This window comes from Meles meles, chromosome 8, assembly GCF_922984935.1.
Source record: "Meles meles chromosome 8, mMelMel3.1 paternal haplotype, whole genome shotgun sequence".
NCBI lineage: Eukaryota > Metazoa > Chordata > Mammalia > Carnivora > Mustelidae > Meles > Meles meles.
This window is the reverse complement of record NC_060073.1, coordinates 29,085,954-29,111,668: the sequence shown is the minus strand read 5'-3', so window position 1 is coordinate 29,111,668 and position 25,715 is coordinate 29,085,954. Positions and strand designations below refer to the sequence as shown.

The window sequence follows — 25,715 nt, the reverse complement described above, 5'->3', positions numbered from 1 at the left end:
TTGAGATAGGGGACAGCGAGGGAACACATGGTCTCAGCTTGTCCTTGCTTTGTCAACTTCCCATCCAGCTTTCTGGCCCTACTGACTTCAGGTTCAACACCAGATGCAAAGGCAACAGCCTCCCACCGACTTCCCCACCACTGCCCACAGCTGTATAGGGTTGGGAATTGATGGTCCAGGTGGGGGATCCAGGAATCATAGGCACCAGCTCTAAGCCACATGCCCTGCTCAACGTTTTACGTGACAGCTCACTGGATCATCCCAGTTATCACAAAGGACTGGTTTTATTATGTCGGCCTAATAGTTGGTGAAAATGAGGCAGTGATGTTAGGTAAGTCGCCCAAGGTCATTCAGAAAATGAATTGAAAAGCAGAAATTTAGGGGTGCCTGGGCAACTCAGTGGGTTAAGCATCTGCCTTTGGCTCAGGTCATCATTTGAGGTTCCTAGGATTGAGTCCCTCATAGGGCTCCCAGATCAGCAGGGAGTCTGCTTCTCCCTCTGCCTCTGCCCATGCCCCTGCTTGTTCTCTCTCTCTCTCAAAATAAATAAATAAAATCTTTAAAGAGAAAAGAAAAAAAATCTTAATTTAGATCTTTTTGCTCCAACTTCTGCTATGCCTTTCAAGATCCAAGTTTTCTAGGCTTAGAGAAAAGGAGGAAAAAAACCTTTGAGCAATCTAGTCAAACCCAGTATTTGTTGAACCCAATACTCCAGCCCCAGTTAAGGCTTCAGATGACTAAAACCCCATGCCAACCTCAGCTCCCTAATTCCTGGTCCACTGAAGCTGGGAGAAAATAAATAAATAAAATAAATAAATAAATAAATAATGTTCTAACCCACGAGCATTAGATGTTTGTTACTCAGAAGTCGGTAACTAGTACATTGCTCTAAGATTAAGCCATGAGACAGGAGGTGTGGGTACAGACTATGGAAAGCCCCAAGAAAGCCTGACAGAAACATAAAGTACCAGAAACTGTCTCCTGGCTCTGGGGACTAAGTAAAGACACAGAGATGGCAAGGCAGGTTGGAAGACGAATGCGTCTTAACCTCCTGTGTTGGGGTTAAAGACCTAAAGGTCAAAATGTTCTCTAACGTGTTGAGAAGGAGTAGTGTTCCTATTGGGGCGTATAGGAGGTGAATGTCTTCCAGGGTTCCCTGTCCCAGTCCTGGGCTCTCAGCCCTCATGAAGGGCAAATAAGACCGAGATGTTCCCGCGAAGCCACAGAGGTCACCGAGAGTCTGGCTGGGTGGCTGCCAGAGAAGGCTCTCATTGGGGCAGTGAGACGCAAACCAGGGTCAAAGGGAGTCACCCCCACATCTCAGGAGGTGTCAGCCAGGGGTGAGGAGGAGCCACACCAGAGGGAGGCCCCTCTGGGCCCCAGGGAGGCAGAGAGAACACAGTTCAAGTGTCAGTGGTTGCAGCCACAGTGCCCGAGATCGGTGTCAGCGGAATGGCCAGGAATCGGAAAGACCCACCACCACGCCCAAGAAGCCGGCAGGCCCTCGGGAGTCCTATTGTGTCCCCATGCTTGAAGTCCCCCAGCCTCCCAGCACTGTCTGGGAGGCAGGAGACTGGCCAAGAGAGCAGGGAAGAAAGGATAAAAGAGTGAATCTCTCCCCATCCCCCTGACCCCAAAAGTGAATGTGACTCAAAAGATCACTTTGGGGTCTGGACTGAATTCATTTTTTTTCCTCTTCACTATCCAGGGGGAGCCAGATGGAGCTTGAAAGGAAAATCCCGTCAGTTACAGAAACCAGGGAAGCTTCCACCTCTTGACATATCTCAATCTAGTGTAAAGAGGTGATAAGGATTCAGATGCCATGAAAACGTGTCACTGAGATACACAGAAGTTCAAAGCTGAGTTTTGTGCTAGATTGAGAACATGAGAACCAGAGGGGACACTGGCAATCATCCAATCCTTGGTATTTTCCTCTGTTTGTGCCTTATCTGATGGCCTCCCATGTCGCTCCTCCTCCAGCCCATAACCCAGCACAGTCAGGGGCTGGTATTGAAAAGATACCATCATGAGTTTTGCCATAGGCACTGTTTGGAAACGACAACTTGATCTCTTCTAAAGGGCTGTCACCAAGCCACTGCCCTGAGAAGCAGCATGTACGAATCAGAACAACAGCCCATTTGTTCTGTAGGTCAGAAGCCAACCCTCATTTTATTAAAATATATACAGGAGATTGACAAAGAGAAGGACCACGCTTTACTGCAGCAATGTACACAGAACCAAGGCCGCATCCGTGCTCTAGTATCCTGGGCGGTCCCACAGGCGGCTCCTTGGAATGTTGGAATGTGGTCAGGCTAGAGTCTTGGAAGAGACCTCATGAATCTCAGACTTCTTGGCCACACCTCTTGACCAGAGCTGGCCCTGACATTGACACCACAGAAGGGAAGGCAGGCAGGGCCACCGGGCTGGTGGAATGGGGACCACGGCTTTGCTATTTGCATAGTCTCTTTGGAGGGAACTCAGTTCTTGCTAGCAGCCCTGCTGTCTTCCGAATGCTCTCAGCAGCCAAGGTCGCAGTGGCCTCCCAGAAGGTGAGCTCTGCTCCTTCTCCACTGAGTTTCCATCCTGAAGTCAGAAGCCCTGACCCAGCCAAGTTCACGGGCAGAGTCAAGCTTCCGGCCCACACTGCCTCGTGCCACACACGTCTGGATGGGACCGATGCCCGAAAAGCGTCTCCACGGGCCCGAGGCTCACTTCATGTTTCTCTCGATCCAGTCTTTAAAAGGCAGGACCTTGCTGAAGGCTGTGTACAGGCTGTGGCCGCAGTCCCTGTCATAGCTCCAGCTGACCAGCCCAACCAGATGCCAGCGTGGCTCGGGGGATGCCCGTCCGGGAAAGGCCACGGCGGCGACGCCTCCCGTCTCTGCTGTGCAGATATCAGAGGGGGCGGCGGGATCCCGGGTGGCACAGAACATGTTGTCCGTGACGCTCACGGGGATGCCGTGCTCTTCGTGCTGCTCCTCACACAGCAGTGGGTCCACGACCCTGAACCCCCCTGAACGCAGCGTGTCGTTCTTGAAGCCGGGGCTTCTTGCGTCTGCCAGCACGTTCCAGCCGGCCACGGTGATGCGGGTCTCCTGGAAGGAGGCGCTCAGGTCCCGCGGGGCTGCCAGGCAGATGGGCTGGACGCGGGTGCTGACGCGAGCCTTGTCCAGGAGCTTCAGGATGGCGATGTCCGTGTCCAGCAGGATGGGGTCGTAGTTGGGATGCAGAATGACTGCAGAAATCTACAAATGCAAGAGATGGACAGCAGTGGTGAGCCCCCTCCACCGCACGAGGAGTAAGAGGCAAGCCCTGGGGCTAAATTACTGGGACAAAGTGTCTTGGGGACAGCTGCAAAGATTTGGAGAGACTTTGCTTCAGGGATCATAGAAAACAATGGCTTTATTTGGGGGGTTGTGGAGTGAAATGCCCACTGCCGCCTGGCAGGTGGTGTTAACTAAGTGGGGTGGCAGATGGGGCTGCCGAGAACAGGGGTGCCTACCCATCCGAAGTCGGTAGTGGCCACTGGGCTCTGCTGGCCACTGCCAGGCCAAGAGGGGGCCGACTTTCTGATTTTCTCAAAAAAGAGATGCCAGATCTTCATCTGAAACTCTTGATTTTTAAATGTTGGCAAATAACTGGCTAAAAACAAAACGTGTGCTTGCATTATGCAAACACAAACCCCGAAAAGACTACCAGAATGCAACCTCTGGCTCCGGGTAAACAGAGCCACACCCAGAATGTTCCACAAGACGTTTCCACAGTCTTTGCTGATTGTCCCAACCCTTGCTGATCATTGTCTTTGATGGGGGTCTCTAGGAGCTCACATGTGTGATACAGTCTAACATTTTTATGCACAGGTTTTATTACTTCAAGTATATTTGGGTACATTTCCTCGGGGTTTCTCTTGTGTCAAACTAATCACAATATGCTGGTCTGTCTCTTCACTGGCCTGTGGAATCTTCAGGGCAAAGACCGTGCCTTATTCCATGCCTTACTCAGTTCTGTATCCATTCCTGTGAATGGCATTCTGTGGGAGCTCAACAATGAGCAGAGAGATGGACAGATGGGTGGACAGAAAGAGAGGAGGGTGGGTAGGTGGACGGAAGAGAGAGGGGGAGGGAGATAGGCAGAGAAAGACAGAAGAATATTAAAGATTAATTAGGAGTATCTTGGATAAAACCTTTCTAAGTCCCGAAGCCTACCTCGTACAATGCCCTAAACATAATAGGAGATTAACTTTTGAGGACCGCAGTGATAGGTGATATTGTTATAATCTTATTTTGAAAACAAAAGGAAAAAAAAAGACTCCATAGTCTTTCTAGATGCGCCTTTCTAGTATGTATGTGAAATGCTGGGCGCCTGCTCCCTGCCAGGCTCTGGGCTGGGTGCTAATGTGTCAAGGCGTCAGGCCGGACACAGCCACCGCCCCCCACCGCCACTGACACCCCCCCCCCGCCCCCCGGAGTTTGCTAAGCCAACACCTTGTTTCCAGGTTACAGCCCTCTCTCACCCGTAAACTCTGGATGGTCTTCTCATCACGGTCATCATCCCGGTAGAATTTCCCCAGGACCACTTTGAGGTCTGCTGTCTTGATCATGGTGACCTTCCCCAGTTCGGTTATGCAGTGGGCAGCCACCACCACAGTACGCTCATTCACCAGCGCGCCGCTGCAGACAAGGAACCACGTGTCCTTGTGCAGGCTGCCACCGTGTACCCCGCTGGCCCTCCGGTAGATGGCCGCCTGCCATGGCCAGCGCAGTCCCGGGCTCTTGGGAGCAGTGACGTTCTCTGTTTTCCCACAGACTGCGGAGAAACACCAGCTCAGTAAGAAAAACTCAGACCTTCCCATGCAAAGGGGAATGTGTTGCTCAACCAAGAGAACACAGATCTGGAAAGGTGGGTCCGTGGGTGTCGTGACCACTATGTAGTAATCAGCCACCTTGACATGGTTGGCTATAAAGTCTGGGGTTAAGATGGAAAGCTTGGGATCCTAAGCTCTTTCTATCAATAGGACTTTGGGCAAATTGCCCGATCTCTTAAAGCCTCAGTCTTCTTGCCTGCAAAATGGGTCTAGTAATCACATCTGTCTCATAGGGTTCTTGAGGAGACTGGATGAGGATCTATGCAAACAGACTCAAAATATTATGCCTATCATGATAAACTTGACCACAATGAATTAAGCCATACTGTTGTCCTTTGACAAAGCGGGTGGGGAAGGTAGAACTTGGTATGTGCAAGACCCTTTTCCAGAGACCTCCACATATTACTTTAGTCATTATCACCATAATCATATGGGTACTTAACACCTCATTGCCTAATCAATAACTGCCTATTCAGTACCATGGGATGATAAGCATGAAAGCTTATCCAAGACAGGGTATCCAAGACCGCCTAAGTAGAAGTCTTCTGATACCGTTAACCCTTCCCCCACTTGGGGCTTCATGATGGTTCTCTCTGCCACTCCCGTGCATGGGGGCGCTTGCTCTCTCAAATAAATACATAAAATCTTTTAAAAAATAAATAAAAAAATAACGATCCACAAGGAAGTATGGCCCCTCCAAAAAAATTCATCGAAGACCTAAAGAGTCCGTTTCTCCTGAGTTCGAAGTTTGTGCCAAAGGAAGGAAGCTCCAGCTGCGGACCATTAGATATAACCAAGCTACGAAATTAGCTGGAGGCCCACCCGCCGAGGAAGCTTAGGACAGACACCGCCCCGGCCCTTGTCCCTGGAGGAGGCCTGACTCACTGGGGACACAGGACGGGGCTCGCCCGCTCCACTTCCCGGTCCTCAGGCACGTCCTGCGGCTGCTGCCCAGGCGGCGGTAGAAAGGCGAGATGCACTCGTACTGGAGCTGGGTGTGCAAATGCTGGAACCCGGGCGGCAGGTCTCCAAAGGGAAGGGCGGGCTTCTTGGTGGGGGCACCCTGCAGTTTCTGCTTGCTGAAGGATGCCGAGTAGAGCTGGTGTAAAGGTGTCTGCCTGCATGGGGACCCAGGGCCCAGAGAGAGCAGGGCAAGAGACGGTCACCATGGCCCTGTAGTCTACGTGCCAAGCCCCACGCAGACGTCTGATCACGGCAGAAAAAATTACGGCTATCTCTTCCCTGCATGTGTCCATACCTCCTGCCCCCACCCCCACTCCCCGTCCTCTCCTTGTCTCTCTCTCTCTCTCAAGCACATACGCACACATACTTCCCACCGAGTAAATTCTCTCGCACCCCTCCACCTTCATTCCGTGCTCTATTTCCATTTCTGGCACGCCTCCAGCTGTCTAGGATTTTAACCAGGGAATACTATCCGGCATAAGGGCAGCTATCCCAGGGTAGGCGATACAGGCGCACAGAGAAAAATTAACTGTGATTTAAACAGGAAAGGAAATTCATCTGAAGCCGGGAGTCTTTTTTTCTCCAGACATTATCATAATGGAGCAATATCACGAATTGACTTGAACTAAACTGTGTGGATACAGTAGCTTGATTTAGCAATCAGAGTCTGTAATTAGTACACCTCGGAGAGTGGGGCTTTCTCAGAGCGCGCTGATTGGCAGAAATTCAGAGCATAGTGTGTAAATGTGAAAAGGCCTTTCAAATGAGCCCTGGAAGCTGAAGCCCCCAGAGATCCCTCCGGGATTCTTGGGGGAGATGTACACCGCTTGGACAGCCTGCGTTCATTTTATATCAGCGCCTAACGACCACTAACTGAGAAGTTAGAATTCCTCTAGGAAACAATGTGTTCACCTCTGTTTAATGAATGGGGAAAGGAAGCCCAGAGGGGGAAGTGGGACTAGAGACGGGCACACAGGAAGCTAAGATGGTCCTCAAGGCAGCACTTAGCAATTAGGATTCACAACCTGGTGTCTCTACTGTGCCGTCTGATGTCAACTTAAGAAATCTATTTGATGAGTCTGTTCAGTGCTTCCCTCAGAGCAAACGTTCCATCCACACTGTTTTCATTCAATGAATCTTTAGCTTGTGTTTATAACAAGGTCTGTGGTTCAAGGAGCTTCCAAACCGGCAAACCAGCTAGGTCATCTTCTGGTCCATCTGTTGAAAGACTACACCGCCTTTTGTGGTCCTTGGGTGACCAGGCTGCTGGAGATAGGTATATCCACATTCCAGCAGCCTGTCTTCCAGAAAGATCCTTAAAACCAAGTTATAGCCACCTGGCACCTTGTCACTTAGCCTCCCATTATAATTGGTTTAAAAATGCAAAGTACGTGGTCTTTTAGTAGTTCAGGGGCTCCTCTACAGGATGTGTTGTTGGAAAGAACAGGTCCATCCCACTTAATGAGGAGTCCAGCTCCAGGCAAATTATAAAGATCAGGAAAAGATGGAATTTGTATTCCACCGTCACTGTTCCCAAGGAAATGCCTGGCCTAAAATGGGAAAGACAGAGATAGAAGGAAATATCCAGGGGGAAAGTAAGAGATTGAGGAATCTCCTGCTTTAGGAGTATTTCAGGTCACTTGGCTGGGGTCAGTTCTAATCACTGGGATTCATTGTGACCAGTTCTGAAAGCAAAAGCTGCTACTCACAGCCGTTCACTTGTGCAAGTGTTCTGCTGAAGCCTTTCCATCAGTCTGGGCTGCAGCTTAGTGCTGAAGACCCTGAACACTATGAAGATCCTGAATTTGCATCCTGGATCTACAGTCCACAATGTGATCTGGGGCGAGTTAATGAATTTCTCCTGGCCTTACTTTACCCATCGGTACTAAAATTGGTAAGAAACCCTACCAGGAAATGGCAATAATAGTAATACCTACCTCAGAGGTTGCAGGAAAAATTAAACAAGCTAACAGGTGCAAAGCACTCAGAAGAGGAACGGGCATGTAGCGAACACAGGGTAAGTGCTAGTTTGCTCCGCCTGCTGCATCTAATCCCTACAGCAATCCCCAGAGATGGGCGTTATCAGGATTGCCCTTAATTTTCAAAAGAGGAGACTAAATGCTTAGCAAGTTCAGGAACTTGCCAAAGAATACTAAATACAGTGCTTAAGAGAGCCCAAACCCAGTCTCGAGCCATTATTTGTCAATCCCGTTCGTTCATTCATTCATTCGCTGTTTGGGGTGGTTGTATTTGGGGGGGGGGTGACTCCTCTGCAGCAAGCATTGCTCTTGGCCCCAGAACTTGAACATGAACAAAACAGAAAACGTTCCTGCACTTGTAACTTTTGCGCACTTATTTTGGTGGGGTTAGGTGGAGACAGAAATTGAACAACAACAACAAAAACCCATAGGTAAGACGACAGGTAGGGCTGAGAGTGAATCTGGGACCCAAGGCTCACCAAATACGAAAGCCCAGAAGCCAGCTCTGCAGCCAGCGTTCGGGTGGGGTAACTGTCCTTCTTTTTATTGATCGATTCTCTGAGGTTGATGATGGCTTTGTTTTTTAAACGAAGTGCAAAAGGAGAAAACATTAACCAGTACTACAACATTTGGGGGTGGTTCTTGTTTTCCAAAGGACAGTCAGAGAAGGTCTCTCTGCCAGGTAGACACCGAGCGGGGATCAGACAGAGCGAGGCTTTAAACCTCCCGGACATGCAGCGGAAGTGGGGTCCGGACAGAAGGGCCAAGGCTCTGAAGCAGCACTGTGGGGGGAAGGGGAGGGGACAAGTCGGGTCGCCTGCAGGGCCACAGTGGAGAGTGAGGAAGAGAATAGTAGGAGATGAGGTGAGAATAGTTTCTTCTACAAAATGAGGAGAGACGACATAGAACTGGGCCGATTCTCTGCCCCCCCTCACCCCCACAGTGGTCTCCACCTCTGTCTTCCCAGGAGGAAGTCTGGGCAGGCATATCTGAGTGCTCTCCTCCCTCATCAGGGGTGGTCATTTGTCTCTAGTTCCTGGGGGCCAGCGACCTGCCTCATCTAGTTGATTACCACCAACATCTTCCTGAGCCATAGCTGGTTGCACGGGGCAGGAAGGCCATCTTCCTAGAAGCTGCCCTAGTAAACACAGAGCAATTTTAGGAAGACTCAAGTGTTAAAACCCAGTTCCTCAAGGATCATCTTCAGGTCTCGAGTCCCACCAGCCACCTACTTTCCCACGATCCCGTGAACCATGCCCATGTTCTAGCAGTTGCTACCTCTTGGCCAAAGGCAGCTGGCTCATCAGCCTCTCTCTAACAGGCCCTATTCTTTCATGAGCAGTCAGCACTGAGTGTCCCTAAGAAACCCCGGACTGTCTTTGGCCAAACACAAGTGGGGGAAAAGGGACGGGAGGGGATACACACTCAAGGCGTTCGCCTTGGAAGCAGAGCTCAGGTGTTTCCACCTCACCTTGATTGAACCTGCATGGGAAGAACTCTGCGTCTCACCAGGTCGGAGATCTTTGGTTCTCGGCAGGCTAGAATGAAGGAGACAAGAGGGTATCAGCTTTTGCCATATTAACTGCTCACATTCATTTGGTTCAGATTCATCCCTGACCGCCCTTTCTGAACACCCCCAGAAGTCTCAGGGGGAGGTATGCCAGCGGGTGTGGAAAGCTCCCTAGCAAAAGAGCTCACTGCCTTTTGTCGAAATTGACAACGCCCTCTGAACAATGCCCATGGGGGGGGGGCGCACTTCTGAAAAGCCACTCCACCTGGGTGAGGTGAAACCTTGGCCATCATTAGATTGGGACTATCTGTTCCCACAAATGGCATGGTGACCTTGATGGAAGGTGGAGTCACAGTCAAAAATGAAGGTTCTAAAATAGATCCCAACACAGGGAACTACAAGGCTCTCATTTAAGACCAGATGGCAGCGTCATCTTGGGTAGTCTTGGGTAGCTGATCCCTCTGGTTCCTTCCTCTGAAATCGAGGCTCCTAATGATCATTTGAGGGCACCTCAAAGCCCAGGCTTAATTTTGCTGAAGTGTCTCTTTCTTCACTTTCCCAATCAAGCGGCCAACATTCATCTAATTAGCAAACTAGAGAACTTTGGTTGTTATTAATTTGTAAGAGAAGAGTTGACAAAAATCTCCAAGGACATATGAAACACCGTTTCCATACTTAATGAAATCAAGAATCGGAGTCTGTGTTGGTGAGGAGGAAGGTCGCTTCTGGCTAAAGTCTAAAGTGATTTATTCTTTTCACAAACCTTCCTCTTTCATTTCTTTTCCCATGACTTGGGTTGTTGACAAACACCCAGAAGGGAAAGTGGAGGATTAAGGCAATTATCTGGATAATCTAGGCCAAGGACATGCTTTTCTTCCTAGGAAACAGCCAGATAATTGTGATCTGCCCCCAAAATACAGGGGCTGTTGACCCGGTTCAGTAAGAAACTATGCATCCCCATCACTAAGGGGTAAGTTTAAAGATTCTCTATACAACGTTCCATGTTTTCTGGTCCCAAACCAACCTTTTCAATCTACTTCCCAGAATTCCTATTGGCCCTACTTTGAGTTTACCATGATCCTTTCACTTCTGCCTATACCTTTTGTTTTCCTTTGTCTTCTGTGACAGGAACATAGTCCCAGCTGCTCTGCACCTCTTGTGAACGCTTCCCCGCCTCCCAGATTGGCTTGGCCCACACAGGCTGCATACAACTGTGTCTGTTTCAAGCACTAGTGATCGTCCCTTTCTCTCAACACACACTGCTCATCCATTTCCTCTAACTCTGCCTTGAATGCTGGAGGTCTTGTCATCTTAGTAAGATGTTTTTCTTTGTGTTAACATCTTAAACCTCCCGCCACGCAGGCTGGCAGGGATAGTGTGCCTATTTTGTTCTTTTATTTCCTGCACCAACTTCCTATTTCATAGAGAGTAGATAAATGTATCTATATTGGACCCCACGGATGGCCTCGATTTTGACCTTGGGTTCACGTAGATAAAACCCAGCCCTGTCATCTTTCCTAAACTGCTCCGATAATTTTCTAACTCTTCTTGATCACAGGGAGAAGTGGTGATTAGGAGAACCAGGTCTTCTGGAGGTCCAAAAGGGAAGCATATGTTTTCAGGGATGGCTTTCCACCTAGGAGTCATAGATGGTTCCAGTGAGAACCTAAGAGGGAATGGCATTTTTTTCAGGGGCTCACACCTGTGTAGGGAGCTTCCAGGAGGTCCAACCACACCATCTATGTCACAAATACTCGTTCATTACCTTTTATGCAGATGGGCTGTTTCCCCGACCACTCTCCATTCTGCTGGCAAGTTCTCTTCTCATTGCCACTAAGAACGTACGAGTTATTACAAAAGAAGGACACGACTGTGCCAACTTTGGCGTAGTGCCCGTTGATAAGCCCAGGGCCTCCTGTTACCTTCTTGTACCCATTAACTGGACCCCCAGGGTCTGAGCAGTTACTTTCTTCAAGGACTAAAAAAGAAAATAAAAGGGAGAAAAATAAAAGAACTATTAAAAGTGTGAAGCATTCCATTTTAGAACCGGATCTTTTCATGTTTCACTGAATTAAAAATGCAGCGACGTGGAGCCTGCCAGCGATGGTGCCCAGAGGAATCAGCAAGAAAAAACTCGTAACAGAAAATGTATGTGCTAGACATGTCCTCCCCTTGTTTTAACGATCTATTCTTAAATCAAGAAGTATTTCATTCCCCCATATAAATAAATTCGACACAACTGGCTCTCCTGTGGTCTTGTTCATTTCTTTCTGGAGCTGTGGGAGCTGGGCAGGCCTGGGCAGCATAAACATTGCACCTAGGTTTTAGGATCAGTTCACAGGGATGATCGCTTTCCAGTGTCGCTGTGTTATCTCCTTCATAACCTAAAGTTGGGGCAATTAAACTAGAGTCCTCAGTTTCCTATTTGCGTTGTACCCAGAAAGCAGAATTTACTAGAGACAAGGCTGCATAGATGAAATGAATTTAGATTTTATGTTTCATTTTCAGGGACACAAGTGTGCTGAAAGGTATAGTTCAAAAATACCAAACGATAGAGGGGCGCCCGGGTGGCTCAGTCGTTAGGCACCTGCCTTCGGCTCGGGTCATGATCCCAGGTCCTGGGAGCGGGACCTGCATCAGGCTCCCTGCTCTGCAGGAAGCCTGCTTCTCCCTCTCCCTCTGCCTCTGCCACTCCCCCTGCTTGTGTTCCCTCTCTCGCTGTGACTCTCTCTGTCAAATAAATAAGTAAAATCTTAAAAAAAAAAAACAAAAAAAACAGATGATAGAAATTCAGAGATACGAAGAAGTTCCCCTGATCTCCAAGTACACATACTTTCCATCTAAACATTTAACAATATTCATTACAAAGGCATTTATTTTTTAAAAGAAAAAAAGATTTATTTGAGAGAGAGGCACGAGAGCGCAGGGATGGGCAGGAGAGGGAGAGGTTCAAGCAGACGCTGTGCTGAGCATGGAGCCTGATCCGGGGCTCGATCCCATGATGCTGAGATCATGACCTGAGCTGAAATCAAGATTCGGATGCTTAACCAACTGAGCCACCCAGGCGCCCCCCCAAAGGCATTTCTATTCTCTAACTCCTGTTGGACAGTCACACAAAGTAGAAGAGGCAACACCTGCTATTCTGAGCACTGAACAGGATACTAGACAAATCCTGGAAAGATTCCCACAGATAGGGTGCCTGGGTGGCTCAATGGGTTAAGCCTCTGCCTTCAGCTCAGGTCAAGGTCCCAGGGTCCTGGGATCGAGCCCCACATCCAGCTCTCTGCTGAGCAGGGAGCCTGCTTTCCTGCCCGCCCCCCCTCCCGCCCCTCTGCTTGCCTCTCTACCCACTTGTGATCTCTCTCTGTCAAATAAATAAATAAAATCTTTATAAAAAAGATTCCATCAGATAACATATTTTTCTCAAATGGATTATGGCACAATGGTGACTATTATGCCCTAAGGACACAGAGTAGGACCCCTGAGGAATTCAGTCATTAATTACTGCGTTTGGGTACCAATTGCTGTCGGACTTCCTGGTCTCTTTTTAATCATTTCTTCTAAGATACAGTCTCATCCCTGTGAAACAGTCCCCAAGCAATGTGATCGTGCTTCTGACATGCTTTTCTTCCCACAACTTCCCCATTACCTTTTAAGCAACATGCGTGCTTGCCTCCAGGCAAAAAAAGAATCTCCATCCATATAACATTTCTAAAATATTTGAGAACTAAAAATTAGCGAATTTACCCATGGGCAACTTGGCAAGGTTGCTGATATTAACCAAATTACTGGTTTGTCTACTCTATGATTGCCCACAGACCATGTGGCCGATGATTTCAATGATATCCTGCGTGCTTTAGGGCTACTTCATATGAGCAGTTTCCATGGTGGGAGAAAACTCCAGAACCCCATTTTAATTGTAAAAAATGGACTTCACTGAGGGAGTCTTCCAAAATACCAACATGGCCTACGGAGGGCAATGCACTTTTTGAAATTTCAAGTGTACTGAGAAAGCCCAGTGCTTGTATTTCCAGAAAAGCCTCTATGATGTTGGGGTCGGTGGGGAAGTCAGAGAAAGGAGAAAGCATTCCATATTACTTCAGTGATGGGACTACCTTCTTTTTTGAAACCAGGTTTTACTTATTTATGTTAGAGAGAAAGAACAAGCGCATGAGTGGGAAGAGGAGCAGAGGGAGAGGGAGAGAATCTCAAGCAGACTCCATGCTAAGCGTGGAGCCCTACACGTCGGGCTCAATCTCATAACCCTGAGATCATGGCCTGTGGCAAAAGCAAGAATCAGTCACTTAACTGACAGAGCCACCCAAGTGCCCTGGGACTACCTTCTTAGGCAGAGGCTCACTGAATGCTGAACACATAGCCCAGAAACAAGCAGCAGGAGCCCACAGCTGCAACCATCTCAGAAACACGGTGTGTCATACCTGCAAGTTTTAGAAAATGGAATTCACTACCAACATCAAAACCAGGAGCTCATAAAAATCCGTATTACCGGCTTCTGAAAACATTCAGATCTGGCAACCCTGGGTCTGTATGGCCACATGGCAATAATCAGCCACCATTGAGAAGGGGCCGTCTGCTGGCCCGGGGGCTGCAGGCTTCCCTTGGCCATAGCCCCTGCCTCCTGGCCTGGGCAGGGCTAGACTCTGTGGTCTGTTAGCCTCACAAAGAGTTATGCTCTGTGCAAAGAGCTATTCTTTGTGCAATGCAAGCTGAGTTCCTCCAAAAAAAAAAAAAAAAAAAAAAAAAAAAAAATTTGAGTTTTATTTGCCAGAACTCATGGCTAAGAACTCTGGTGATACTCAAGGCCAGTCCTGAAATACTGAAAGAGAATGAACTTCACTCCAGCCACACTGGCCTCAGCAGAAGGTAAGCAATCTCTTCTACTGTGAGCCTGAGAGGTGGGCTTTCCTTCTTTTGGAAGTAAGGACTCTGTGGTCCTCCAGGCTCCTGCCCCATGTTTCCTAAGTGCAGGATTCTTGAGGATCCTATTGCTAACTGTGTTTAATGTAGGTTTAACCAGCAGGAATGCTGGAGAGTTTGCAAGCCTTTGGAGGTAACAAAGCCTTAGGACAATTCAGGTTATCTGTCATTCTCCCTGATGAGGCTTTAAAAGGAAACTTAAAGAGAAACCGAGTCAAGATGTGTAAACAAGTCTGCCCAAGCTGGGGAATTCTGCCCTGTTTCTAGAATTCTTAGATGCCTACTCTTTTATAATGAGACATGTCTGAAGTCAGGTCACATGTGTACATTTCATGCAGCACGTCTTTACTTCCAACTCTCAGAGAAGCTATGATTAAATCAACAGTGCACCTTAAACTTAGTGAGATCTTAGAATGGAGAACTGTTATCTGATTTTGAGTTATTGCTTCCTAGTGCCGAATGATGCTTCCGAGTTGGGACATAAGGCTATGTGGCTGGGGCACCTGGCCGGCTCAGTCACAAGGGCATGGGATTCTGAGCTCGGGATTCTAAATTTGAGCCACATATTAAGTGTAGAGATTACTTAGAAAAGAAATCTTTAAAAAAAATATGGTTAAAATTCAAGAGAAACACAGGCAATAGAAAAAGATTTAGGAAGGATTCGGATGCCATCATTGCCAGACACTACTTGAAAATAAATATGCTGAGCATGCTCCAGGAAATAAAACAGAAAACTGAGGACTTCAGTAGAAGACTGGAAACCTTAGAAACTAACCAAAGGAGAAATCTAGAATTGCAACATGACAATGGCAGAAATGTAAAGCTCAGTGGGTGAATAGAACAGCAAACCAGGTACAGCTCAGGCATATTAATAAATGGAAACATAACTTACAAGAAAGAATTCAGAATGAAGCCCAAGAGTTAAAAAAGTGGAAAATGTACAGGAAAATGTAAAGAAACAGTGAGAAGGTTAATAAAAACATGTACCTGACATTCTAGGAAAAAGGAATGGAGTAAAACCAGCAGAAAAAGTCCCTCCAACTGATAAAAGACATCCGCCTACAGATCCCAAGACAGGGAAATGTGAAGAAAACCATACACAGACCTATTACCCAAAACTGCTAAAAGCCAAAATCAGAGAAAAAAAATTTTAAGCTGCCAAAGCTGGGAGAAAAATGGACAGGGAGAAACATACTTTGAGATAATTACAGTCATTATCTCTGGCTTGTAACGTCAAAATGATTTTTGCCTCTTTATACTTTTTCCCCATGTTTGATAATCAGAACATGCAACCATAAAATTTTGTTGTTTATTGCTTTTGTGGTTGTTCGTTATTTTCATTTTTTAAAGTAGCAGTCAAAATGGTTTTGGTCCTCCCTGCTCAGCCCATAAAGCTAGCCTTCAGTCTGCCATGCACGGTTTGACATTCCCGTACCCTCCACTCTGTAGCCATCTCATTACCATCATCATAGAGTAATCCAACTTTTCTCCAGCTCTGAAGGGAATGAGCTCTTTCACTAGACTCTGGGGAACAAAGAACGGCTGCCAGAATCAGAAGACATAGGTTCAAATAATTATTTGGTTCCCAGTGTCCAGAGTCAGTACACAGTAGGTCTTCAATAAATACTTGTTAGTAGATGGAAGGGGTAAGGGTAAAATGTATTCATTCTTCCACTTAATGAACCAGAGCATGGGAAAGTTACATAATTCTCCAAACCTTGCTTTTCTGGTCTGTAAAACGGGATAATAACACTTAGCAGGCTGGGCTGGTTTTGAGGAATAATTTACATAATACATAGTCTCCTTTACCCCTGTTTGCCTTTATTTACAAAGCACCCAACTTCTTTTAAAAATCAATTCCGTGGGGCATCTGAGTGGCTCAGAGGGCTGAGCCTCTCCCTTCAGCTTGGGTCGTGATCTCAGGGTCCTGGGATTGAGCCCAAGTCGGGTTCTCTGCTCGGCAGAGAGCCTGCTTCCCTGTCTCTCTGCCTGGCTCTCTGCCTACTTGTGGTTTCTCTCTCTCTGTCAAATAAATAAAATCTTAAAAAAAAAAAACCCAATTCTCAGGATGCCTGGGTGGCTCAGTGTTAGGTGTGTGACTCTAGATTTCAGCTCAGGTCATGATCTCCAGGTCCTGGGATTGAGCCCCGTGCCGAGTTCCTCACTGAGTCGGCTTGAGGATCCACTTTCCTTCTCCCTCTGCCCACCTCCCTACTCCAGCTCATACTGTCTCTCTCTCTCTCTCTCTCTCTAGAATAAAAATAAATAAGCATTAAAAAAAATCAATTCCCCAAATTCATACACCTTAAAGAAAAACCCACAAGGAAATTTAAAGTCCTATTATTGGGTCCATTTGGATATAAAATAAATAATGTGTTCTGGAATACTGAAAAGAAATTTTAAAAAAAAAGAAGAAGAAGAAGAAGAGAGTTCTCAACAGAAACTAACCATGCTGGCACCCTGATCTCAGACTTTCAGCCTCCAGAACTGTGAGAAAATAAATTTCTATAGTTTAAAAATCAATCAATCAATCAATTAAATAAATCAAATATTCCACTCTCTTTTCTGGCCTCTTGGTAATGTCTATGCACGATGGGCTTCCAGACCTGGACTCAGGGTGTTGACTTAGACTTCCAAGTATCAGCCACAGTCTCTGAACACTCATCTCTCTTAATCCTGCAAAATGAAGCCTTAAAATTTATTCTTGCATCAGACCTCCACCAGGCATCATTCCTCTTCTCTCTCATTTATTTCCCGTACTTGCCAAAGCTGTGGACTCTCCGAGGATACTTTTAAACAGTATTCTAAGACTTCCTCTGCACATCTCTTTATCTCCTGGTTTATTTATTTTTTTAAGATTTTATTTATTTATTTGACAGAAATTACAGGTAGGCAGAGAGGCAGGCAGAGAGAGAGGGGGAAGCAGGCTGCCCGCCAAGCAGAGAACCCGATGTGGGGTTCCATCCCAGGACCCTGAGAACATGACCTGAGCCGAAGGCAGAGGCTTAACCCACTGAGTCACCCAGGCGCCCCACCTCTTCCAGTTTAGATGCTGACCTGCTGGGTCCCCAGCCCACCTGCATCTCATCAAAGCCTACTCCCCAGGGTTAGATTTCAAAAACACTCTATTCCCCCTGTGGGCTCTCTTTTTAGAATCCTTTGTGTCTCCCCATTAAACAGATCCTTGATTCCTTTCTGATTTTTCAAGGGCTTCATGCTTCCTTTCTCCCCAGCGGGATGGACGTTTTCACATAAAGCCAAGTGGGCATGTTAAGGAGCTGCACCCCTGGCCTGAAGGAGAACCCAGCTGCTGCTTTGCCAAGTAAAATATTCCAGGGTTAATAACAATAGCACATTGCCCTGGTCCTTTCAGGACCCAGCCCGGGGACATCAACCCATTAAGCTTTGCACACCTTTATACACCCTCTCATGAACAGAAACAGTACTTGGGAGTGCATTCTTGCTTCCAATAAACATTTAAAAAACGACTCTCTAGCTGTCTTCTTTTTTTCTCAAGGAGACAAGATGAGGTGGTTCTCTGTGATGCCACTTTACTGAAAGATATCTGGGGGCTTCGAGATGGCCCTTGTAGTGAAAGCCAATGGTGCCCCCATCCTTATCCTTTCCCCAGGTCAGCTTCTACACGTGAATCTGGCACCTGCCACTTTCGAAGACTGCCCTTGGGCATGGGCACCACCTTGCCCATATGAAGAGCTGAAAAATGCTGAGATGTTCATCACCTCATGCCCACCCCAGGGTTGCCCATAGAGGATGACAGCAAGGGGTATAAATAACTCAACTCCTGTTCCTCAAGGCATCGTTTACACTCCCCAGCACCCTACAGGATTGGACTGAAATCACTCTTGCTTGGTTTCCTCCTCTTTCCCATCTTGCTTCCCCAGTTCCCCAGTTCCCTGGTTGATCTTGGGAGTACCTCCTTTCAGAAATCATTTGCGCCCAAATCCTTGGCTCAGTGACTGGCCTGGGGAACAAACTAAGCAAGGACAGTGTTATTTTCTTAGCCCTGGGCTTCAGGGCCCCTTGGGCCTCCCCATGGTGGCACTCCTGGAGGGGGGCGGTGACAAGACACCAGAGGAGTGGTCTTCTCAGTCCTGGGCATGAAGCTCTGCATGCCTTTCAGGTCCTGGCAGATCCCGGCGAGGATGATAACTGGGCATCTAAAGAGAGCAGATCTCATCAGAAGAGCCTGCAGCCTCCACGGTGCTCTGGCTGCCGGCCAGCCCCACCCCATCCCAGCAGGGATCAGGCACTCTGAGACAGCAGGCTTCTCCACACTAACCAGCATGGACCCAGAATCCACCAGGTGAAGATTCGGTGCTGTCTGGGTAAAACCAGCAATGGTTTTACAACCCGAAGGTACAGAGGAGGCCCCAACAACAACAGACAGAACTTCTCACAAGTCTGAATTATGGATCTTAGACTTGGATCGAAACTGACATAAAGCAAGAAAAGTTACATCTTTTCTCCCCTGACTGGTACACTAAGATTCATACTGGATAGAAGGTAGGCGAGCTGAGCAGGTCCAGAGGGTCTACAGGGAATGGACATGATGATGATGGAGACATCTGAGATATGTCAAGATAACGTGGAGACATTTCTAGGAAACGCAGTTCTTCGGTACACACAAATAACTCCACTTTTTTGTGCCCTCTGGTCAGTCAATTACACCGACTATGACAAAAGGAAGTCCACGCTCTTCATCCCTAATTTAGGAAGTGGACCACTTTCCCATCCCCTTCAATATCGCAGTTGATCGAGGGCATGACTACGAAAGATGAGACCATTAGTGAAGGCCCAGGAATATTTCCTCAGGTTGGGACCACACACTTTCTAACCCGTGTCTGAAAAATGCTACACGGCAGAGTTTGCTCAACTCCTTCAGAAGATTCCAAGTCTTTCAGGACATATTATGGGCTGTCTTCACAAACACTACTGGAGTCTCCACTCACTTCCACCACTTCACCCAATAAAGAGCTGGACTGGTTCTTATGCAGACACACTTGTGTCTATGTGTGTGTGTGTGTGTGAGAGAGAGAGAGAGAGAGAGAGAGATTGAGAGACAGAGAGAGAGCGCTCACGAAAGAAAGAGCAAGATTTCAATTCTTGGGTCTAACACTGGATCTTCTAAAATCAACAATACAATCCTATTTTGAGCATCCTTCAGACAATGCAACCCAAATATATGTTATTGAGCCCTGATCCAAGGCTTACCTAATACTGTAAAGAAACAACCAAATGCTGATCTAGCTGACCTGAGTACCAGCGCTCTATGAAGTCAGCCCCTCAAAGAGATATTTCTGTGAGGTACTTTAAGCTGAGTTCCCCCAGAAGCAGGCTGTGAGACAGAGATTTGAATGCAAGTAGTTTGTTTAGGTGGGAGTCCCAGGAAGGACAAACAGTAATGAGACAGGGAAATTCACATATCAAGAAAGTTGCCACGGGAGGGGGGCGGGGGGCACAGAGGGTCGATGCCATTGGGAAACTCGTAGAGACACAGCGGAACCTGCCTCCGGCTTATCCTACCCAAGGATCAAGGGGTAGGAATTATTACCTACCAAACGCGATCAGTCATTTGTGGAAGGATGATGGGATTGACATTAATTCCTCAGCACCTCCTGTCTGCCCACATACATGAGCCAGTGGGCTTTGGGAGCCCAAGAAAACCCAGAGTACGGGAGTGTGGGGTTGGAGCCAGCGGGACAGCATACATGTGAATGGTACAAGTGCAATAAAGCCCAGCTACCTTTATTTTCTCAGGAGTGGCAGAAAGTGGAAGGATCTAGCCTTTAGAAATATTTAGTATAAAAAGAGGTTAAATTTGTTATTTACAAGGCAGAAGTGGAAAACATTTCCCCAGCACCCATGTGTCTTCAGATAAGGAGAAAGGAAGGAATAGGGGTTATAATAAAATGGGTCATATTTGCATCTCCAGCTGAACTTGTGTTCACTTTCACTTAATATACAATTAGGGCCACACCATCTAAGGCGTTTCTCTGTTTCCCTTTGCTGCCAGAAAATTCAGAATCAGAGACAGCCGAGGCCGATCATTTCACCGCATGAAGACGTGGAAGCACCATTTCACACCCTTGTGTGAATATTCTCTTTTGCTCCTTCTTGCCCTGCTTCTAAATCATTTTGATTCCTTGTCATTACTATTACTCACACCCTGCTTGCTTTCAGAAATGGTTTGACGTCATTTACAAAAACTGCATATCAAAAAGCATACATTTCTTTTCTGGATATGCATATGAATGAAATACTTGTGGAAGCCAGACCGCCCCCCCAATTTAAAAAAACGAAACCAGGGTGCTACTTTCTCTTTTTAATAAAAGCTGTAAGATTATTGGAGAATTTCGGCAAAGGAAACAGATCCCAAAGTCAACACTATTCGCGACCCCTTACCTAGCTGGTCTTGGAGGCTGGGCGATAGGGACATGTTGGTCTCAATTCTTAGCACACTCTTGGTACACACCCCTTCTCCCAGGTCTCCAAAATCAAGGAAACAGTTTGTGACAGAATTTCCATTCTGTTTGGAAAAGGCATTAACTTTCTGACTGGAGCTTTGTTCATTCTAGAAACCTGAATGAACATGAGAGCAACACCCAGAGACAAGCCCTGGATGGGCCCCCTCTCTTTTTCCTCGCTTCTCCTGTTCAGCTTATATTTGAGTGTAGTGCCTTTGGGCCAAACCCATTATCTTTCACCTCCACAAAGGTCTCCGCCACCAGGCATAATGACACGATCAGGAGTCCCCACCACAAACCCTTTTTATCTCTTTCCAGCCAATGGAACGCTGTCCCCCGATGTTACCCAGCCCCCTGTGGGTGCGAATGAGACCGTATCCATGCGAAATTAGCTTGGATGGCACACACTGCTCTTTCTTCATCCGGCAGCAGTTTGGAGGCTGAGGCTCATAATTAGCTATTTGATCTTAATCAGTATTGTCCTTGGCCCCTGGTACACTGTGTCTTTCGGATACCACTTTTCCGGTGTTTGGATAGCCTACTTACTAAGACAGCAGACACTGCCTGTGTCTAAGGGACAGGTCAACTTTGAAAAATGTTCAGAAAGTACTGGCTGTTTTACTTTTGTTCAAAATCAACCTGACATCCTCATCTGGTGGAGTAAGTGAGTAACCTATGTATTCGGGTAGAAACTTAGTTGCCCTCCACCTAGCGGATCGGCCCAGTGACAATCTTCCCCTAATCTCAGGTTTCTGAGTTAGCTACTGGGGATGAGATGGGAGGTGGATAATAATGCTAAAGACTAAGGGGAAATGTCCCCCCACAGTGTTTATAGTCAGCTTTTCAAAATAAAAGAACTATTCAGCATGGAAATCATGGAAATCGCTTGAACTAGGCAATCGTGTTCTGTTTAGCCTTGGGGATAGAGACAATGGGCTGCTGAGCCCATCTGAGTCCCAAGAGACTTTGCCCTCTTAGTGACGCTCATCACCCCCATCACCATCATCAAGGCTTTCCTAGAGGAAGGTGTGGCCAAGAAGCATGTGGTATGTGACCTCTCCCCTGCCCTTGAGAAAGGCTGAGATTGGAGTTGTTTTATGTTTCTGCCAAATAAAAGGGGAAAAAATATGCTGTATAGCCCTGCCTTATTTCCCCAGGGCCTCGTGCCTACCAGACACTCAACACTGCTTGGCTAGATGGATCTGTCAAGTGGCGAGGGTCACAGTACCTACCCTGTGGGTTTCATCGCTGAAACAATGAAATGAGACAATGTCACAGAAAGCACAGAGCCTGACCTACACTGGGAACAGAGACAGTAGAAACTACTGTTGTTGTTTTCAGTACCTGGATGCCAGCGGACATGTCTTCTGTTTTGTGGAGAGGAAGGTTTCCTCTTCTGAAGCAGGGTGAGAGAAGGAAGTAAACAACCCAGGAGGCAGGAGCTTTTAGAGAAAAGCGGGGGTCCTCTAGCTTCTGTCAAGGGGCTGGTGTCCGTCTCAAGGTCCATGAAGGCAGGGATGTTTGTCCCCAATAGAAGTTCGTTCTGCTTGGCTGTCACGTTCTCCCACTCTCTGCACCCTCCAGCCTCTTCCCTCCGTGGCAGCCAGCCCACCCCTGCTCTAATGGATTACCTCTTCACCTAGAACCAAAATAAAATCTGCCTCCGGCGTTAGGTCCCGCCTCGGTGACCTCAGCTGCCAAAGCAAAAGCCAAGAGGGCCCTGTCGGGGGCAGGTGAGTGGAAGGAAATGCTTAGTAAAACGATGTGGGTCTGGCCCTTGCCAGTCTGAGGGGTGCTCCATCCCGAGCTCGTGGAGAAGTCAGGCTGGAAAGTTCATAGTGAAGCATCCCAGGTCCTCTTATTATCGGCTGGGACGGTGTCCATAATGAAAAGGATTGCTGACTCGCCCAACGCACCCGTCCTATACCAAGCACCAAATATCCCAGAATGGGGTATAGCAAGGCTTTGTTAAGAGGCTTGAGGCCCGTGGAGCCCATCAGGGTTAATGCTAAAATGTGACTTCATGGAGGCAGACTCAGGCTCACCCAGCAAGGAATGATCCAAACCAAAAGGCAACACGTCCCCAGAATTATAAAACAAACAAATGCCTTCATAACTGCATAAAGGCAGCCTCTGCTGTATTCAGTAATAGCTCTTGCTTTTCAGATCTTAACCTAAATGAGGTGGCATCCCTCTAAATACACCACGAAGGATGTCAGAGATTCATTTCCGTGTTAGAGAGGGAAGTCGAGGGAAGGCTTAGGTATAAGGAGGTGTATGAGAAAGTAGCTGTCCATTAGCTCATGGTCTTCTTGGGGCTCCTCCAATTTCTGAAGCCTCTGGGCTATCAAGTACTTGGTAACAGCTATGGATCCCCAGGACTCTTCTATGGGATTATCTCTCTACCTCTCATGCCGTCTCATGCCAGTCTGCTCATTCTCTTTGTTGCCATGTCCCTCTAATCAAACATCTCAGTGATAGTCTAGAGCACCAGTTTCTTACATGACCACCAGGAGACAGACATATAGCCCATCCCATGTTAAATGAGAGATTTCTGAAAAACCCTATAAGAAAAAGGGAGGCCGACCAGATAACATGATGCTTGGGCAACCCACCATGGAGTGTCCAAATCCAGTCCCTCGTGGACATTACTCCTTCATCATTTCTTACAGCCCCGTCTCTGGGCTGCCCTGGTTACAAAGGCTCCCCTAACATCATGCCCAGTGGGCGTGTCTTCTCCTGGGATCTAGGATTCCTCATGACAAGGACATTGGCAGCGTCTACTTGCCTGTTAAAACCAGATCCTTCCTGGGGTGCCTGGGTGGCTCAGTGGGTTACAGCCTCTGCCTGCAGCTCAGGTCATGATCCCGGAGTCCTGGGATCGAGCCCCACATCGGGCTCTCTGCTCTGCAGGGAGCCTGCTTCCTCCTCTCTCTCTGCCTGCCTCTCTGCCTACTTGTGATCTCTGTCTGTCAAATAGATCAATAAAAATCTTTAAAAAAAAAAAAAAACAAAACAGATCCTTCTTGCCTATACCCAAGTGCCATGGTAAGAAATACTTAGTATCTGGCAATGACCTGCAAAATTCAGTTCACAGAGGAAACTGAGAAAGTTGAGGGGAGAATTTTCCTAAACCCTGGAACCCCAAGAAAAGTGTGTCATAATCATCTAGTCTGTAGAAACTGGTGTTGCTCCCCCAACTCCTTATCTGGAGAACCCCCTACTTTCTGCCAAACTGTCAACGGCCGTAGCAGGGGGGGCGAAAGAGGATATAGTATGCGAAGTGAAATAAGACCGAGAAAGATGAGTACCACAAGGTTTCATTCAGATGTGGAATCTAAAAAGCAAAACAAATGACTAACAAAAAACAAAGGGCACCTGGGTGGCTCAGTGGGTTAAAGCCTCTGCCTGCAGCTCAGGTCATGATCCCAGAGTCCTGGGATTGAGCCCCACATCGGGCTCTCTGCTCAGCAGGGAGCCTGCTTCCTCCTCTCTGCCTGCTTCTCTGCCTACTTGTGATCTTTGTCAAATAAATAAATAAAATCTTAAAAAAAAAAAAAGAGGGGGCAGAAATGGACCTATAAACATAGAGAACAAAGGGGTGGTGGCCAGAGGGAAGGAGGTGGGGATGGGCTAAATGGCGAAGGGGCATGGGAGACCCAGGCTCCCAGGTAGGAACCGGGTAAATCACAGGGATGAAAGGCACAGAACACAGCCAGTGATACCATCACAGAGGGCAGCTACAGTGGCAGTGAGCCTAGCATAACCTAGAGAGAAACTGAGTCACTAAGTCCTACACCTGAAACTAATAAAACATTGTGTCAACTATACTCCAAAAAGAAAAGTAATGGCTCCTGGGACTCAACTCAGCACTTTACGTGTAAGGATGATTTCATTCCGTTCCCCACACACGCTCTGAGAAATATGTGGTATTATCTTTCTGAACTTTATAAATGGGGAAACGGAGGCCCGCTGGAGGGAAACGGTCTGCTCAGGTCGTCTGGTTGGTAATGTCAGGCTGAGAGTCAGACCCAGGTCTCTCTGCCCAGAGAACCCTAGCTCTTCACCCCAGGACGTACCATTCCACTACGGACAAAGAGGCTCCTGTCCTCCATAAATTAAGGCTGAGACTGGTCCTTGGAACGGTGTGAAAGCCCAGACACAGTTCATGTTTACAACGCCGCTCCTGAGAGCTCTTGGGACAATCCGCACGCATCCTGCCGCAGCCCGTCATCTCCCGTCTACCACGGGAGAGGTGATCTTGACCTACTGGTGGCCTCGGCACATTCCCACTGCGCCAGGGTTACGGTTCCCATGAAAACCCTGAAGTTCCTAATCACTTATTCTGATGAGAAATGCGGTTGCCCCTTTGAAGCTAAAGTATAAAGTGAACCCCTCATCTGGGGCTCTTTCTTCCCAGTCTTTGGGACAGGCTAGTGGGAAACCTGACGCTCCAAACCCCAAACGAATCCGGATTCCCCAGTGTTCTTTAATTGGTGGAAGCCGATTTGTTTTGTTCAAGGCGCGTCAGAGCCTGCAGTGTGAGCTTTGTGCCCCAAGATTTAGCCCGTTTCATCGTCCTTCATTAGGATGCAGGGGAAAGCCCGGGCATTGATAACTGGGCCAGGGGAACAAAGGCAACATGGAAACTGGAGCGGGGCAATGAATCCCTCGCTTTCCACTGGTACAAAACAAGATTCCCACCATTTACTCAAGAACTTATTTTGTCCTTGTGTTCCATACAAAGAAACAGGAAACTTCAGAGTAGAGGAAAAAAAAAAAAAAATTTGGGGGGGGAACCCGTGGTTCCTTACACGGTGGCCCAGGGAGGTTGGGGTCACCGAGGTTGCTGGCAGGAGGCTAGCTTGGCCCCAGAGCTGAGGAGGGGCCAACTCCCTGTTTTTTGCTCTCAGAGGAGGTCACCTGGGAGCAGAGGAAGTTTTCTCCCCCTTGGGAAACACCAGGAGGAGAGATCT

The 25,715-nt window shown here is 47.6% G+C and overlaps 1 protein-coding gene across 1 annotated transcript in view; it reads right to left on the bottom strand.

Annotated features, from left to right (window-relative positions):
* Positions 1 to 565: 565 nt before the first annotated feature.
* PAMR1 (peptidase domain containing associated with muscle regeneration 1) overlaps positions 566 to 25,715 on the bottom strand; it is a 70,454-nt gene continuing 45,304 nt past the window's right edge. Inside the window, exons 7-11 of the mRNA XM_046017199.1 lie at positions 11,082 to 11,294; positions 9,278 to 9,344; positions 5,750 to 5,982; positions 4,514 to 4,806; positions 566 to 3,245 (exon numbers count right to left, since the gene is read on the bottom strand). Of these exons, the coding sequence (XP_045873155.1) occupies positions 2,709 to 3,245; positions 4,514 to 4,806; positions 5,750 to 5,982; positions 9,278 to 9,344; positions 11,082 to 11,294 (1,343 nt within the window). The 3' untranslated portion in view covers positions 566 to 2,708. The remainder of the gene's footprint in view (positions 3,246 to 4,513; positions 4,807 to 5,749; positions 5,983 to 9,277; positions 9,345 to 11,081; positions 11,295 to 25,715) is intronic.